The sequence below is a fragment of the Beauveria bassiana genome (genome assembly GCF_000280675.1).
Source record: "Beauveria bassiana ARSEF 2860 unplaced genomic scaffold BBA_S00019, whole genome shotgun sequence".
Taxonomy (NCBI): domain Eukaryota; kingdom Fungi; phylum Ascomycota; class Sordariomycetes; order Hypocreales; family Cordycipitaceae; genus Beauveria; species Beauveria bassiana.
Window position 1 is genome coordinate 494,652 of NW_007930854.1, and position 14,445 is coordinate 509,096.

Sequence of the window (14,445 nt, forward strand, 5' to 3'; positions counted from 1 at the left end):
ACCCCAATGCAAGGCCGCTTACCCCAATATTTCAATGCAAGGCGCTCAGTCAATACTTCAATGCGAGTATCGTACGAGTGAGATTTCATTGCGCAGCCGGCCCTTTCAGCCGTTGACGATGTGCCCTCAAGGCTACACGAGCTGCTTGTGCCGGATAAATCGGCATCAAAAGGCCCAGATAACTTATTCGGCGCCTTGGACACCTGGTTGCGGCTGTTCTAGATCGTGTCCATTGAGAACACCACCAGAGAATCCATTCATAATACAATTAGTCACTAAGCTAGGCAAGTTGTGACCAAGTGCATATTGGAAAGAAGAGACTATCAATTGAGACACTAGATAAAGGCTCAGTAGCTCACGACAAAAGAGCACCCTACGAAGAATATTTTAAACAAGTTTGAACTATCTACAGCCAGCCTTCCTACTTCAAAATGCTTCCCACACTGTCAGTCATCCTTTTTCTGAGCTCCCTTTTCCATGTTGAGGGATCTGCAACTTTCCAAGATGAATATCGCGGCGACTATGTTCCCAAGTTTATCGATTCTGGGCTCGGCCGCCAGGTTGTCGCTCCTAATACACCATACGTGGCCGTGTCAGGTCGTAACTCGCTCTATTTTATCGACACACGACACGACGCCGAGACTGCCCAGCACATCAAGGCGCAAATCGAGCATGCCGCCATGCCTCACTCGGGCGAGTCTCTCTTCATCGACGAAATCGCCGCCACCGCGGAGTTGAGGGACGCAGCGACGGGCAAGACCATTTTTGTTTTTGATCCCCCGTATGCTCGAGTCTTGTTTGCCAAGGGAATAAACAAGCGTAACCCGGATCTCAAGCTTCCAGAGCACGAACCTGCCGGTTCCTGGGAGGTGAGCTACGACCTCGGCAGTGCCTTGAGGCCCAGGGCTTTTTTTTGCTACGACTTTGGCTGCCACAGTCATGGAGATTGCATACAGCAGACCAACGGAAATTGCAACCTCTGCCATCACTACAGAGTTGACAATGAATGTGACCAGGGCTTGACTAATGCCATTGGCATCTGCACTCACGGCATCTGCCGAAAGGCGGTTGACACTCCGAGAGAGACTGGCGAGTCGGACGCTGCCTACTACCAGCGCATGGACAAGCTGCATTGGCATTGATATGGCTGCCGAAAGTTTCGAATTAGCATCTAGATCTCCAATTTTCTTTTACGAAAGAGGGTATCTAGAACTACCTCGAAAAGCAATTTTGGTATGAATCAACTTATAGTTGATTTCTATACGATTATAGAAGTAATGTTACTCAGAGAGAATACAATATATGAACAGTCAGGGTCGGCGGGCAGCGTGTGGGACGGGAAGCACACAGGCGATGGAATCATAGCACTAGGATTGGTGCGTATCCTAGTAATTTTACAAGAGATCCGCTAGACCTCTCTTCTTGCTTTTTAAATTACTCCTCTTGATACTAACATCGTTTCGAATGATTAAATTAGTTGTCCATACTCTCACAACTTATTCCAAACGCGCCGCGTTGGGACCAAAAAGTTCAAGTAGGGCGCGCCTGACGGTACGGCATTGAGGCCGTCGCCAATATTGAAAGATGAAACTCACGTTCGTAGACTATTCCATGGAGCTAGGATATAAAAGCCTCAGATAATTCATGACTTAGACTTCAAATACAATGTTTGTAATACAAAGCCAGAGACGGCCGATATAACTATGCTCGTAGAGTGGACCGAGTTTGCCTGTATGTATTTTGCACCGTTTTATCAGATGTTGCTTCGTCAGTACGTGATGCTCTTCCTGACTTCTGCCCTGCGCTATGCTAGTCATTTTGTAAATCAGACGAGCCGAAATGTAAGCCCCATACAGGCATCCATCTCTTCTCCCACGTGAACACTACAACGTACGACCTCATACTTGGCCGTCTCGTAAATCCTCAGCGCATCCTCCTCCTCGCGCGACTTTACCCAGTACACCACACCTTGCACTTTGTCGTCTGGACCACCGTCCACCACCCCTCGGTATTTGCCCGCCCACATCGTGAGAATCGCTTTGGAGAGCACGGCCGCACGGACGGCTCATATCGAATGCTGTCCGCATCCGACACACCAATGACACGGGCAAGGACGGCGCGGTCTGCCAGCGTTCCGTAGAAAAAGTATCGCACAGGATATTCGTTTTGCAGCGGCTGAAAGCAAAAGGAAGCGGATGGCGCCCGGTATTGGGGGAGTGTGGAGTCTACTCCGAATGTTGGATATCTCGAGTTCTCTGAAATGTCTTTTTTCGCAATCGAGACTCGGATAAAAGAGGGACGAAAGTAAATATTGTCGGACAGAGCAAGGTTGTTTATAAGTAGTCGCTTCATCTGTGCAGTCATGTAGGCAAATTGCACAGACTTGCCCTCGTCGTCTATGCCAGAGACGACTTCAATCTTGTCCGTGTTCAGTAGCTCCTGGAAGGTGGCAATGGTCGGCAGCGGCTCTTCAAGTCGGAGCAGATACATGCCCGTGTCATCTGCGCCTGTCGCATGGCTCTGCTTTATTGTGCGTCCGCGAGTGAGACTAAATTCGTAGGATTCCTTTGTGAATCCAGAAGCGGCATCGGACTCTTTGATTGTGTCCCAGGCCGACTGGGAGAGAGATTCGCGGGTGTAATCCGAGCGCCACTTGGTGATTTCATTAATGGCTTCGGCATGGGTCAAGTTGAACGCCGTCATCCAGTGTTTGGTGTCGGACTCGGCAATGTACATGTCAGATATGTCAAGAATATCGTGCTCGAGAACATTAGCCGCGAGGCTTTCGCAAGCACTCAAAAGATCCATGTCTGCTCGATACGGTAACAGGGCTGACTTTGGGGCGATGGATGAGGATGCTGGGTAGGAAGAGAATGTGCTGCCGAAGGGTGAATATATGTTTCTGGGGACGTGGGCGAGGCTTGAAAGCTCGAGCTACGACGGGCATTTTATAAAGCACACGATAACTTGACTCGACCTCTCGGTGGCAGGGTTGCGACACGTCCACCACAAAATCTTATGGACGTGGTTAGTCCCCGTAGCATTCTACGGGACGTACATACAGATGCAGCGTGGCAAGTCTCCTTTGCTATAAAATTAATCTTTGTGGCGCTGTGTGGCGCCGAGTGTGAAGCTTGTTCATTCGTGCTGCTATCTAGTGGGTGCTGACTTGGTCTGTTTCCAACAATCAGGCTGTGAAAAAAGGTCTTTTAAAGGTCTAAATAGAAGATATATGATTGCTCTTGGAATGTATGTTGAAGAAAGGGGCTATTGTTGAATATGCAGCCGCCAAAATATTGAACAAGTATCGCTGAATGGAGAAAAGTAACGCCCAGAACGCCGCAATATGAATGTTGAAGTAGTCACAGTAATCAGTTGAGTTTCCCCCGTCGTCGTCATTTCACCTCGTCGTCAAAATTCCCTTTGGCGCTTGGCCGTCATGTCATCAGAAACATAGGCCTATCGGTTGATGCCAACGAGAGAGAGAAACTCATTGCGGGTCTTGGACTTGCGCTCGAAACAGCCGAGGACGCATGAGGTAATGGTGGACGTGGATGTCTGCTCGACGCCGCGCATGACCATGCAAAGGTGGGAGGACTCCATGACGACGGCGACACCCTGGGGCTTGAGAATGTCCATGACGGCATTGGCAACCTCCTTGGTGAGGCGCTCCTGGACCTGCAGTCGACGGGCATACATTTGGGCAATGCGGGGGAGCTTGGAGAGACCAATGACGGTGTTGCGAGGGATGTAGCCAATGTGCATCTGTAACGCACTCCGTGTAAGCCAAGATTCGAGTATAAGTGGTGCAAGCGACAACGAGCAGCCTTTACTTTGCCAGCCCACGTCGAGCGAAGCGAGGAAAAAGAAGGAAAGAGACTGACCTTGCCGGTAAACGGAACGAGGTGGTGCTCGCAGAGAGAGTGAATCTCGATATCCTTGACAACAATCATTTCGTTGTGGCCCTCGTTAAAGAGGGCGTTGTTGACGAGGTCGTCGACGTTGACCTGGTAGCCCTTTGTGAAGAAGAGCATGGCCTTGGCATAGCGCGAGGGAGTGTCGAGGAGACCTTCGCGGTCGGGATCCTCACCAACGCACTCGAGAATAGTGCGGACGGCTGCGCGCATCTTTTCCAAGCGAGCGGCTTCTTGTTGGGGGGTTTCCTCGAGTCGCGCGCGGGTTCCTTTGGCTGTTTTTCGCCAACGTCATGTCAGTATTATTGTCCAAGTAGTAAAGAGAATGGAGATGCGAAAGCAAGTTTCGTACCGGGTCGGCTCAGACCATCGTGATCAACGACCGGGTTAGGCTGGCGTACGGCGACGGCTCGGGCATCGTCGCGGGGATCGCGGGCAGCTTTGGAGGACGAGTTGCGACGGTGGCCGTTGGCGAGGTGCTTGTCGGAGAAGGGTTTCTTGGTGGTTTGTTGGGCGTCGCCGTTGGAGTTCTTGGCAGAGGAACGCTTGCGCTTGCGGGATGATGAGTTGTCGCTGGAGGAGGATGAACCCGAGACGGAGGCCGTCTCGCTGAGGTGTTTGGGCATATTGCGGGGTGTTTGCTGGTATTCGGGGTTCGGGAACGCGGTTGAGAGCGGACGAGGACGAGTTCGATCAAGAGGATGGTCACAAGAGAAGAAAGGATTGACACGGGATATCCTTTTGTAAAACAACGAGATCGATGTTTATAAGTCGATGAATGGATTGAAACATTGACTCACGGCTACATGAGCAAAAAGGAAAGAAAATTCTCGTTTGGTTCGCGACATCGGCTTTGCAAGCCTTGTCCGGCCGTCCCCACACGGGTTCTGTAGAATGAGGTAATCGGCTTTGCAGGGTCCCTGGTAACGAACTTCCTAGCGCCGCTGATGTACAGCTCCGTCGCATCACTGGAGCAGAGGAGCTGAGCTGTAATAAAAATGAGTAATTTATTTTTCTACCTCGAATGCCCACTCTCTGGCCTCAAGGAACCTTTGTTTCCGCGTGGCTACACCAACAGAAGATTTGAGGCGAATTATATGCTGTGCAAACGAACAGTCACCAACAAAACAGGTAGGTAGACGCATAGGTACCTGTTGGGTATGTCGGTACGTACCCAGTTCAGAGTGGATACTCGGAAAATTGTTTCCAGCACAGCAGAATCGCACCAAATACTCTCTGTTCAATAGAATCATCCCCGAGTATCACAACATCAATAAAAATTTTCTTTTTGTGTGCTACCGACAGTCATCTTGGTCACCTATCCGAGATTATTCAGTCCTGGCCAGAAACCAATGTCTCAACCAGATCTACCGGATCAGCCTTCCCGAATTGATGAGCTCATCAATACCCAGGCGGGCAGAAAGTACTGGGAAAACGCCGACGCCAGCACTAATGGCATGCTCGGTGGTATCCCAGCCTTTCAAGCATTCAGCCACATCTCACGGACCGATATCCAAGGCTCTCGCGCCTTTCTGGCGAGGCTAGGTATCGGTATCAAAGGCGATCGTGCAGCTGTCAAGAGCGCCGTAGACGCTGGGGCAGGGTGCGTGGGAGACTTTTTTTTTTTTTCCCGAATCATATCACTGATTTGGATGGAATAGAATTGGAAGAATCACAAAAGAGTTGCTTTCTCACATTGCCGAAGAGGTTGACGTGATTGAGCCCATCTCCCGGTTCACCGACCCGCTTCAAGGCACAAAAGGTGTCAGGCACATCTTCAACGTTGGGCTGGAGGAATGGCAACCCCTCCAAGGGATCGAGTATGATCTGATTTGGACACAGTGGTGTCTGGGTCACCTTACCGATGCGCAAATTGTCCATTACCTAGAGACTTGCAAAACCGTCCTCAGACCAGAGACGGGCCTCATTATTGTCAAGGAAAACCTGAGCACTGCCTTGGACGACATGTTTGACCCGGTAGATAGCAGCGTCACAAGGTATGGTCGAGCTGATGCAGCTCCAACAAGACTTTTGACTGATTCCAAGAGATAGGCTAGATGCCAAGTTTCTAGACCTGTTTGCGCAGGCAAAACTGAAGCTCATAAGGACGGAGCTCCAGCGCGCCAGCCCTCTATATTCCAAGAGAAAGCTTCTTCCTGTGCGCATGTATGCTCTCAAACCGCAATAGGCACTGGGCACACACTGCCGAGTCTGCTTCACAGCTTGCTTGATAGCGTTTGATGCACAGGTCTTGGTCGCTCAAAAAGGCGGCAGCTGCACATCCGTTCCGATGCGCAGATCTTGATTGCCCAACAACCCAGCAGCTGTGCATCATTGTTATTGAGCATACTCTGACAATGCTGATGTCGTTCTCGTGTCTATGGCCAAACTTGTTGGCGGGCGAGTCGAAATCAGGGTTGCAACCGGGCTGATTTCGGCATTTCAACCGCAAGGCCAAATGCTCTGCCTCCTCTTCTGGCTTCCATTGCAGTCGCGTCACTTGCTGCCTCAGCATCCACCGTTTATGCCGTACGCCAGCAAACTGTCGCGGCGTAATTGAGGTGACTTTGGAAAGCAAAAGTCCAGTGAAGTGCAGTTCGCCCACGATGCTTCTCTCGTGTCAGCATACGCATGACTCTCAAAGTAACGAGTTGAAATGTTTACTGGTAGCCAGTCTTCCTCAGCAATGCAGGGCAACTATGCGGGTGGCAGTCTTGCCAAGTCGTACAATCGTCACAGAAGAAATGGGCAAAAGCTTTGCACAAACAATCATAGTATTACTACCGAACTGTACAATAGGTCATGGAATCCGCATGGTTGATACTATTTAAGCTCTCTTCTTGAGTGACTCGACGCTGGGGCAGGAAGGCTGGGGGCACTATGACACTTGTTAGTCTACGCTCTGTTACTCGTAGAGGAAAATCTTACGCAATCAGGCCAGACTTTGCTCTTGTCCTCGGCAATCGTCGTGCAGGGCGATCCTGGCGGGATATAGAACATGGGGCACGCCAGCCACTGTCCGTTCTCGGTCATGCCCTCACACTTGCCGGCATCAGCAGGCGCGGCGAATCCGGTGCCGGCAAGGGCAAAGACGGCGGCGGCGACGGCGGTAAGCTTCATCTTGTCTGATGTGTTTGTAGGTGATGTCGAGTTGGAGGAGAAAAGTAGCGTAAGAGGCTGTTGATATGAAAGCTTGTTTTGAGTGATGAGCAAAAGACGGCAAGAGATGTCCACCACGGACCTACTCCTACTTATAATAAAATGTTGACAATTGGGCCCTTCCTACTCGTCCCAGACATTTCCTCCTCGCTGATCACGATGCAGGAAGAAAAGCAAGCTTGTGTCAAAGGCACGGGCCAATAGCTACGTCAAAGGAACGACCCAGTGTAATCCGTACGAGTTGGGGCTTTTTTGTCACTGTCACGGTGACAAGTGACGGTGGTCCTCTCTTTTGCCGCCCGCGCTAGCATCGACCCCAAGCCTGACCGTGCCTAATAATGAATTCTCTCTCTCATGACGACTGAACGGACGTTTGCCGCGCCTCCAGGCACACGAATTCGCAGGGCGAATAACGTCACGGTTGGGGGAAACCCGGCCTGTTCGCTAATGCTTGGGTCACAAGCTGACCTATGTATCAGGCTTTCAATCTATTCAGCCCGTTTTACTGTCTTATTGACAGCCCGGCATCCTTGCGCAAACCATCGCCCACTTTACTGGGGATTCAACCTTGATGCAAGAGTTTATTATTTTCAGTTTGCAGGCCGCCCGCACCAACCGGGGTAGCCCCCCCCCCCAAGCCGGCTCGTTGCGTAAACCCATGTTACTTTACTGGGGATCCAACCTTGATGCAAGAGTTTATTTTCAGTTGGCATGCTTGGCATGCCGCTGCACCAGCCGGGGTACCACCCCAGCCGGCTCGTCGCGCCCGAGCGTTGGTCCCTTTTCTTGGCGTCCGCCGTTGTCTGAGCTGGGGCCTGGTGAGCTGTGCGTCTCGTCGACGTGGCGCGTACACCTGGCAATGGAATATCACAAAGACAAAGTTGAATGCGTGGGGAAACCTGGCTTTATTGTCGGGTCAATACTCCGTATGCATGTTTGCATTAATATGCATGTTTGCATGACGCTTCGGCCCGTTGATGAACCCGTTGATGGACCCCGCGCCGACGTTTGTCGATGCTCAACGCATGGTTGTTTCTAATTGTGTACGGGTATGTTGTGTGCAATTTACAAGTACTTGGCTGATGATGGTGGATCGCAGAGAAGACAGACCGCTGCTGACCTGCCGAGCCAGACTGAAATGATTTAAACATATTTTCACAACGGGCGGCACCCATATCCAAATGAAACATGTCTTGGAGAAAAGTCACACCTCGCTTTCTGACCGAGTCTCGAATGTTTCGTCCAATTGCTGAGCGAAATAGGATGGAGACCTCTACGTGAAAATCCGGCGGTCCTTCTTGGATTTCTGAAGAGTCGACTGACATCCATGATGAAGCTACGCTAGCAGCGCAAGGAGTCTCGAAACCTACCGCTAGCATTGGCTAGAGTTTACTTTATAGAACTTGCTGTTTCTGAAATGATGGACCGTCTTGCTAAACGTGTCACGCTGCATGTCAAAGATTTATGCGTCGCGTGTGATTGACGACCATAAGAGAGAGTTTAAGTTGGAAATTCTTCCGCTTTCCCGAGTAGATTCTGTCCATGGCAAGAACTCAAACATGCAAATGACAGACAATGATGAGCTTGGCCTCTTGACGGCCAGGTAGACGAGTTGGTGGAGGAGCACGAGGCTGTAGAGAGCCTGCAAAGTCATCAAGACTATACAACCAAGAAATGAGAAAATACATCTGTCATTTCTTCCAACATCTTGCATGTCTAGGTAAGCTCTGTGTAGGGTAATCATGGACGCCATCAATGCCGTAGGGCGACAAACTATATACCTGATTCTTTTGCCTGGTGGATTTACAAGCTCTGTCTGGTCAAAGGGTTAGGCGGTCGTTCAGAATTTTTCATAAAGTAGCTAATTATTATGACAAATTCTTCAAGGTTTCCAATAACAGCAGAGAATCATTGAATCCAACCCTAAACGGGTACATGAAATTTATCAACTCGTCAAGGGTAGGACAAAGCTGTTGCCAGCAGAAGTCTCTCCATCAACTGTCACGCGACCCTTTTGTGCATTAGCAGTTTAGATTAAAGGAAAGAAGATGAAAAGTTATTTTCACCAGACATTGACTTTCAATCTTGAAAATCGTATGGGGCTTACGTTTCGGTTTATCTGATTTTACTCCTTGCTGCTCCCAGCCCCGTACAAGTTAAGGCACGACAAGAGCCACATCAACCAACTTTGGTCGGCAGCACAGTTTACATTGTAAAAACTTACGAAATCTCAATCATAATCTCTATCTCGTCTGATCCGACACTATTGTCATTTTTTTACCTTTGATCTGCTGGCGAGGCTGAGATACCTTGGGTGTCGGGCCGACGCAACGCATCCGGTCATGTGATTGGCTGGCGTTGTACAGTTGGCGCGACCGCGCTCAAGAGCTCGAAGGATCCATCTCCGCGCCGAGTGCAGGTCTGCTTCTTCCATCTCTCACGCATCGACCCGGCATCGCATTTCACTCGTTCGCGTGCGCAACCAGCCCGCACACGCATATCAACCTGTCGCTTCAAAACATTCACAGCCACGCGCACCATGGCCTCGCCGCCGCAGTATGCCTCCTCGCCGACGGCCATGTCGCCTCCCTACCCGACGCCCGCATCGATCCCCAATAAGAAGCGCTCGTCGAGCTTCGACACCACGGGCAAGCCGCCAGCGATGAAGCGACGCAAGGCTTCGACGCTTTCTCAGTCGTCGGTGCCGGTGCACCCGCTCCGACAGACATCGTTCCCCCCCGAGGCGCGGTCGCCGCACACGCGGTCGCCATCAGTCGATGCCCTCTCGCACGTAAGTGGCAGCGCGGTGAGCGGCACGGCTAGCGGCGTGGGCGGTGCTGCTGCGCGCAAAAAACGTAGCCGCAAGTTGGCGCGAGGAGCGGGCAAGACGGGGGACGATGGCGGCGCAAACGATCAGGCGTCGAGCGTCGCGGGCGGCAAGGCGGCGACCAACGTGTCGGGCCAGGGCGTAGACAAAGAGGCCGAAGAGGACGAGGACGACGACAAGGCGGAAATGGCGCTCGAGGATGTGGTGGCACGCACGCAAGAGCAGAAGCAGGAGGAGATTCGGCTGCGCGCGATGCTGGTCGAGGCGTTTGATAGCGAGCAGTACAATCGGTACGAGCTGTGGCGCGCCGCCAAGTTGTCGGATGCAGTTGTCAAAAGGGTGAGCATCACAAACTGTACAGTCGTTCTCCGGTGACAGCCGCTAACAAGATTAGGTCGTCAACGCTACAGTGTCGCAGTCTGTCCCGCAAATGGTCAGCACCGCCGTCAAGGCCGTGGCCAAGCTGTTTGCGGGCGAGCTCATCGAGGAGGCGCGCCAGGTGCAGGCGGAATGGATCCGGGCGGGCGAGCACCAAAGCGAGCTGCCGACGCCGCCACCGCCGCCCGACAGCACTGATGAGGAGAAGCGGGAGCTGGAGCTGGACCCGAAGCGCGGGCCGCTGCGGCCGGACCATTTACGAGCGGCGTGGCTGCGGTACCGGGCTTCTAAGCAGAGTCACGGGGTGGGCATGCAGCAGCTGTGGCACAACCAGCAGGGCAGCGGCGTGGAGCGCTTCTCTGCGCGGACGCGTAAGCAAATGTTCAAGTAGATTGGAGTTGTGGTGGTGGTGGCTGGGAGAGAGAGGTCAAAGTTTTTATCACGGTCAATGATACCCAAAGGTCTTGCTTTTATTTTCATTTTTACATCTGGTAGCACTTGATATATCAGCATAATTGGAGTCGTCATGCATTCGAATCAAAGTATTTATTATTAACGTTTCTCATTGGTATTATTGTGTTGATCTTGTTGGGGCGGGACACTGTGTTGGTGGAGCTAGTTTTTTCGCACACAGGACCCTGGTTTTGGGCGTGAATTGTGCGTGTAACCAGCAACCCACAGAGGCATTGTAAAATCACGGAAAAATCACCAAGAGCCCTTGTATCATCAAAGACTTGTTGGAAATGTTTAGAATGTCGAATCCATCACTACCCCTCCCCCAATCGCTCCATTCACAGCTGTGACATTGCAGTGACATGCTGTGGTGCAAATGTGCCCCACTGGCTGACACAGCACGGACCGCGGAGAAGATCTTTGCAGCTTTTTGTTAACTCTGTAAGTTGGCCAAGTGAAGAAACTTTGCACCACCAATCCTGTGAGACGACTTTTGACTCGATTCTCTCCTTTGGTCCTTTGACGATATCGAAAACACCGTGACTAGTCAGAGACTTGTCGCTGGTTTATCAATAATATTACCATCACATCCTCTACATGTTGATGTAATTTCTTCGTCTCGTTCACAATGGCCGGTGCTAAGGTACGATTCCACCAGCTCAGAGCCTTGTTTGATTTGCGTTGCTTTCACGCCCCCTGCTGTGTTTGATTGTCTGTTCTTCTCCCTCTTTCCCTCTTCCTCACCACCCTCTCATCCTCTTTCGTCCTCAATCTTGTCAACAAATCAAGCATAAGCAGCAAAACTGACTAGACAGCCCCTCCCACAGACTACACAAGCCGCTTCGACGAATCCCGCCGCCGAGCGCATCCGCGAGAATCAGCGCCGCTCTCGCGCCCGCCGCAAGGAATTTGTCGAAGGCATGCAGCGTCGCCTCGATGAGTACGAGAAGCAGGGCGTCGAGGCCACCCTGCAGATGCAGCAGGCCGCTCGCACCGTCGCGATTGAGAACTCGCGCCTGCGCCTGCTGCTCGCCCGCCGTGGCGTCACCAACGCCGAGGTCGACAAGTTCCTCGCCATGTTCGAGACGGGCATTGCCCGCGACGACGAGGTTCTGCATGGCTTTCCTCCGCCTCCCGGTCCGGCCTACGCTACGCCCGCGACAAAGCCTGCACCTCACACCACGACGAGCAGCACATATCCACACCATAGTCAGTACCACAGCGACAGCGGAATCGACCGTTTAGCTGTCCTAGCAGACGCCAGTATCAGCGACCACTGCTGCGGCAGCAGCGGCTCGACTTCGGCCACAACACCCAGCGAGTCGACGGTGGCTGCGCAGAGTCCGCCCAGCACAGGACCGAGCACCATGCCCGGCACGCCCATCTCGGGACTGCACGGCCAGTACGGCAGCCATCACCACCACCACGTTACGCCTCAAACACAACCGCAATCTGCCTCACCTCTTGTCATGTCCTGCAACACGGCTGCGCAAATCATTGCCGAGATGCAAGGCGGCGCGCCCGTCAACAAGCACGCTGTCAAGGCCAGCCTGGGGTGCGAGGACGCGGAATGTGAATGCTTTGTCAAGAACACGTTGCTTTTTCAAATAATGGAAAAGAATACATCATAGCAAAAAAAGAAATGTAGGAGAATTGATGTGAAAGCGGAAAAAAAAAGGAGTTTGGTATCAACATGTATTATGAGCCTTGGCTGGGTATGGGCACAACAAAAGGCGCAGGAACGGACCTCGCCACGGATTGGAAAACGGGATGCTTGGTGGAAACGATGATATGAGGGGATACCCGGAGATACGGTGGGACGTTTGCATTCACAACTGTGTCGGCATTACATGTATACAGCATGGCATCTACGACGCATTTATTGCAAGAGAGTCTGGACTGAGCAATTTACAGAAGAATATGCAGTCTTGCAAGAGCAAGCATAGCTACTCAACAATCTATTAATTACAACAATACAGCACTCGTAGTGCTGAAAGTCTCCATGAGAAACTGTATCGTGGTATCGATCTATCTCTATCACTTCAAGTCTGCCAAGGGTATCCATTTCTCCATCACTTCAGACATAGCTAGGTATCTTCTCTATCACTTTAGATATACCTAGGTACCTCTGTTGAAGTCTCACTTCTTCCAGTTCCATCGTGCGCCGAGCCACTTGACGAGATAGACCAGCGCAATCAACACCGGCACCTCAATCAGCGGCCCGACCGACGCCGCAAGCGCCTCATCGCTGTTTGGCCCAAACGTGGCCACGGCCACGGCAATGGCCAGCTCAAAGTTGTTGCTCGCCGCCGTGAAGCTCTGCGTGCAGCCCAGGCGGTACCCGAACCCGAGCCGCCGCGTCACCCACAGCGTGAAGAAGAAGATGCACAAAAAGTACACAACTAGGGGAGCGGCGACTCTCACCACCGACACAATCTGCCGGACCACGTGCGCGCCCTGCGACGCAAACAGCACAATGATGGTGTACAGCAGGCCGATGAGCGACCACGGCGAGAGCCACTTGAGGAACGTGTGCTCGTACCACTCGCCGCCGAATATCCGGCGCAGGCTGAGACGCGTGAGGATGGCGGCGCCGAGGGGAATGCCGAGAAAAACGCCGACGCTGGTGGCGACGACGGAGTAGGAGAGTCCACGGAGGCCGTCGGCGGTGGTGGTGGTGGTGGGCGTGTGGCTGATGACGCGCAGGAAAAAGACGGCCAGGGGCGCGAAGAGCACCATTTGGAGAATGGAGTTGACGGCGACGAGAATAGCGCAGTACTCGGCGTCACCGCCAGCGAGACCGTTCCAGATGAGGACCATGGCGATGCAGCGACCGAGGCCGACGAGGATGAGCCCTGCGCGGAGGGTGGGCTCGTCCGGGAGGAACGCCCAGGCGAGGGCCAACTAGATGGAGTCAGGAAAAAGGAATGCCTAGGGAAGAGAGAAGAGAGGTACGTACCATGAAGAATGGTGCCACGATCCAATTGATAAAGACGGAAAAGCCAATCTGCTTCCACAGCTCCTTTTGGCGCAGGATAATGTGCAGTGTCTCGTAGCGGACCTTGCATAGAATGGGATACATCATGACCAAGAGGCCGATTGCTGCAACAAACGTTAGTATAGTATTGTAGAGGACGATGAAGGAGAGAAAGGTAGAAGTAGATACCAATGGGGACAGAGACATCGACGAATTGTCCGCGCTGGAGTGATTGGCCAATATGCGGCACGAAATTGCCCAGCAAGATACCAATCACCATGGCTAGGAAAATCCAAACTGCCAAGTAGCGATCCAGCAGCCCTAGGGACTTGAAAGCCGACACTTTCTTTTCCGGAGGGGAAGGCACTTGGCCGCATTCCAGGACATTTTGTGTGGGTGGTGTTTCTTTTGTCTCTTTGGTGGCCATGATGGATAAAAGGCTTAGAGTGAGGCTTTATTACTGTAATGGATAGCAAGATGAAATCGAGGAAAATAATTAGGAGAAAAGGAAAAATGTGAGCAGAAAGAGTATGAAGAAAGATGAGCAAGTGGCGGGCGGGCTTGTAAATGATAAGACCTGAAGGGGACGGCAGATGAGGGCGAGGAGAGATTTTGGCTCGACCAATGAGAAGCCTGCAGTGACGCGACTGCCAGATCCGAGCCGGCGCCGCGGGGCGAGCCAACGATATGTTGACTTGATTGCATGCAATGGTGCATTTAATACCAGAAGATTGATA

The 14,445-nt window shown here is 52.1% G+C and overlaps 8 protein-coding genes across 8 annotated transcripts; 4 read left to right on the top strand and 4 right to left on the bottom strand.

The window, feature by feature from the left end:
• Positions 1-431: 431 nt before the first annotated feature.
• Positions 432-1,142, top strand: BBA_06579 (uncharacterized protein; the record flags this gene model as incomplete). The annotated part of the gene is made up of 1 exon (XM_008601676.1): positions 432-1,142. One exon carries the CDS (start codon positions 432-434, stop codon positions 1,140-1,142), a length of 711 nt encoding a protein of 236 aa, XP_008599898.1.
• Positions 1,143-1,768: 626 nt separating this feature from the next.
• On the bottom strand, positions 1,769-2,808 carry BBA_06580 (uncharacterized protein; the record flags this gene model as incomplete). The annotated part of the gene is made up of 3 exons (XM_008601677.1): positions 1,769-1,804; positions 1,895-2,037; positions 2,097-2,808. The coding sequence occupies 3 exons, from the start codon at positions 2,806-2,808 to the stop codon at positions 1,769-1,771; spliced, it is 891 nt and encodes a 296-aa protein (XP_008599899.1).
• A 651-nt stretch (positions 2,809-3,459) lies between these two features.
• BBA_06581 (GTP cyclohydrolase I, putative) lies at positions 3,460-4,540 on the bottom strand (the record flags this gene model as incomplete). The annotated part of the gene is made up of 3 exons (XM_008601678.1): positions 3,460-3,765; positions 3,885-4,189; positions 4,267-4,540. The coding sequence occupies 3 exons, from the start codon at positions 4,538-4,540 to the stop codon at positions 3,460-3,462; spliced, it is 885 nt and encodes a 294-aa protein (XP_008599900.1).
• Positions 4,541-5,266: 726 nt separating this feature from the next.
• On the top strand, positions 5,267-6,102 carry BBA_06582 (DUF858 domain-containing protein; the record flags this gene model as incomplete). The annotated part of the gene is made up of 3 exons (XM_008601679.1): positions 5,267-5,517; positions 5,576-5,911; positions 5,967-6,102. The coding sequence occupies 3 exons, from the start codon at positions 5,267-5,269 to the stop codon at positions 6,100-6,102; spliced, it is 723 nt and encodes a 240-aa protein (XP_008599901.1).
• Positions 6,103-6,741: 639 nt separating this feature from the next.
• BBA_06583 (uncharacterized protein) lies at positions 6,742-7,034 on the bottom strand (the record flags this gene model as incomplete). The annotated part of the gene is made up of 2 exons (XM_008601680.1): positions 6,742-6,792; positions 6,843-7,034. The coding sequence occupies 2 exons, from the start codon at positions 7,032-7,034 to the stop codon at positions 6,742-6,744; spliced, it is 243 nt and encodes an 80-aa protein (XP_008599902.1).
• A 2,578-nt stretch (positions 7,035-9,612) lies between these two features.
• BBA_06584 (transcription initiation factor IID beta chain) lies at positions 9,613-10,669 on the top strand (the record flags this gene model as incomplete). Its single annotated transcript, XM_008601681.1, has 2 exons — positions 9,613-10,239; positions 10,295-10,669. The coding sequence occupies 2 exons, from the start codon at positions 9,613-9,615 to the stop codon at positions 10,667-10,669; spliced, it is 1,002 nt and encodes a 333-aa protein (XP_008599903.1).
• A 690-nt stretch (positions 10,670-11,359) lies between these two features.
• On the top strand, positions 11,360-12,362 carry BBA_06585 (uncharacterized protein; the record flags this gene model as incomplete). The annotated part of the gene is made up of 2 exons (XM_008601682.1): positions 11,360-11,374; positions 11,547-12,362. The coding sequence occupies 2 exons, from the start codon at positions 11,360-11,362 to the stop codon at positions 12,360-12,362; spliced, it is 831 nt and encodes a 276-aa protein (XP_008599904.1).
• Positions 12,363-12,870: 508 nt separating this feature from the next.
• On the bottom strand, positions 12,871-14,135 carry BBA_06586 (arsenite efflux transporter ArsB, putative; the record flags this gene model as incomplete). The annotated part of the gene is made up of 3 exons (XM_008601683.1): positions 12,871-13,635; positions 13,691-13,833; positions 13,898-14,135. The coding sequence occupies 3 exons, from the start codon at positions 14,133-14,135 to the stop codon at positions 12,871-12,873; spliced, it is 1,146 nt and encodes a 381-aa protein (XP_008599905.1).
• Between the last annotated feature and the right edge of the window lie 310 nt (positions 14,136-14,445).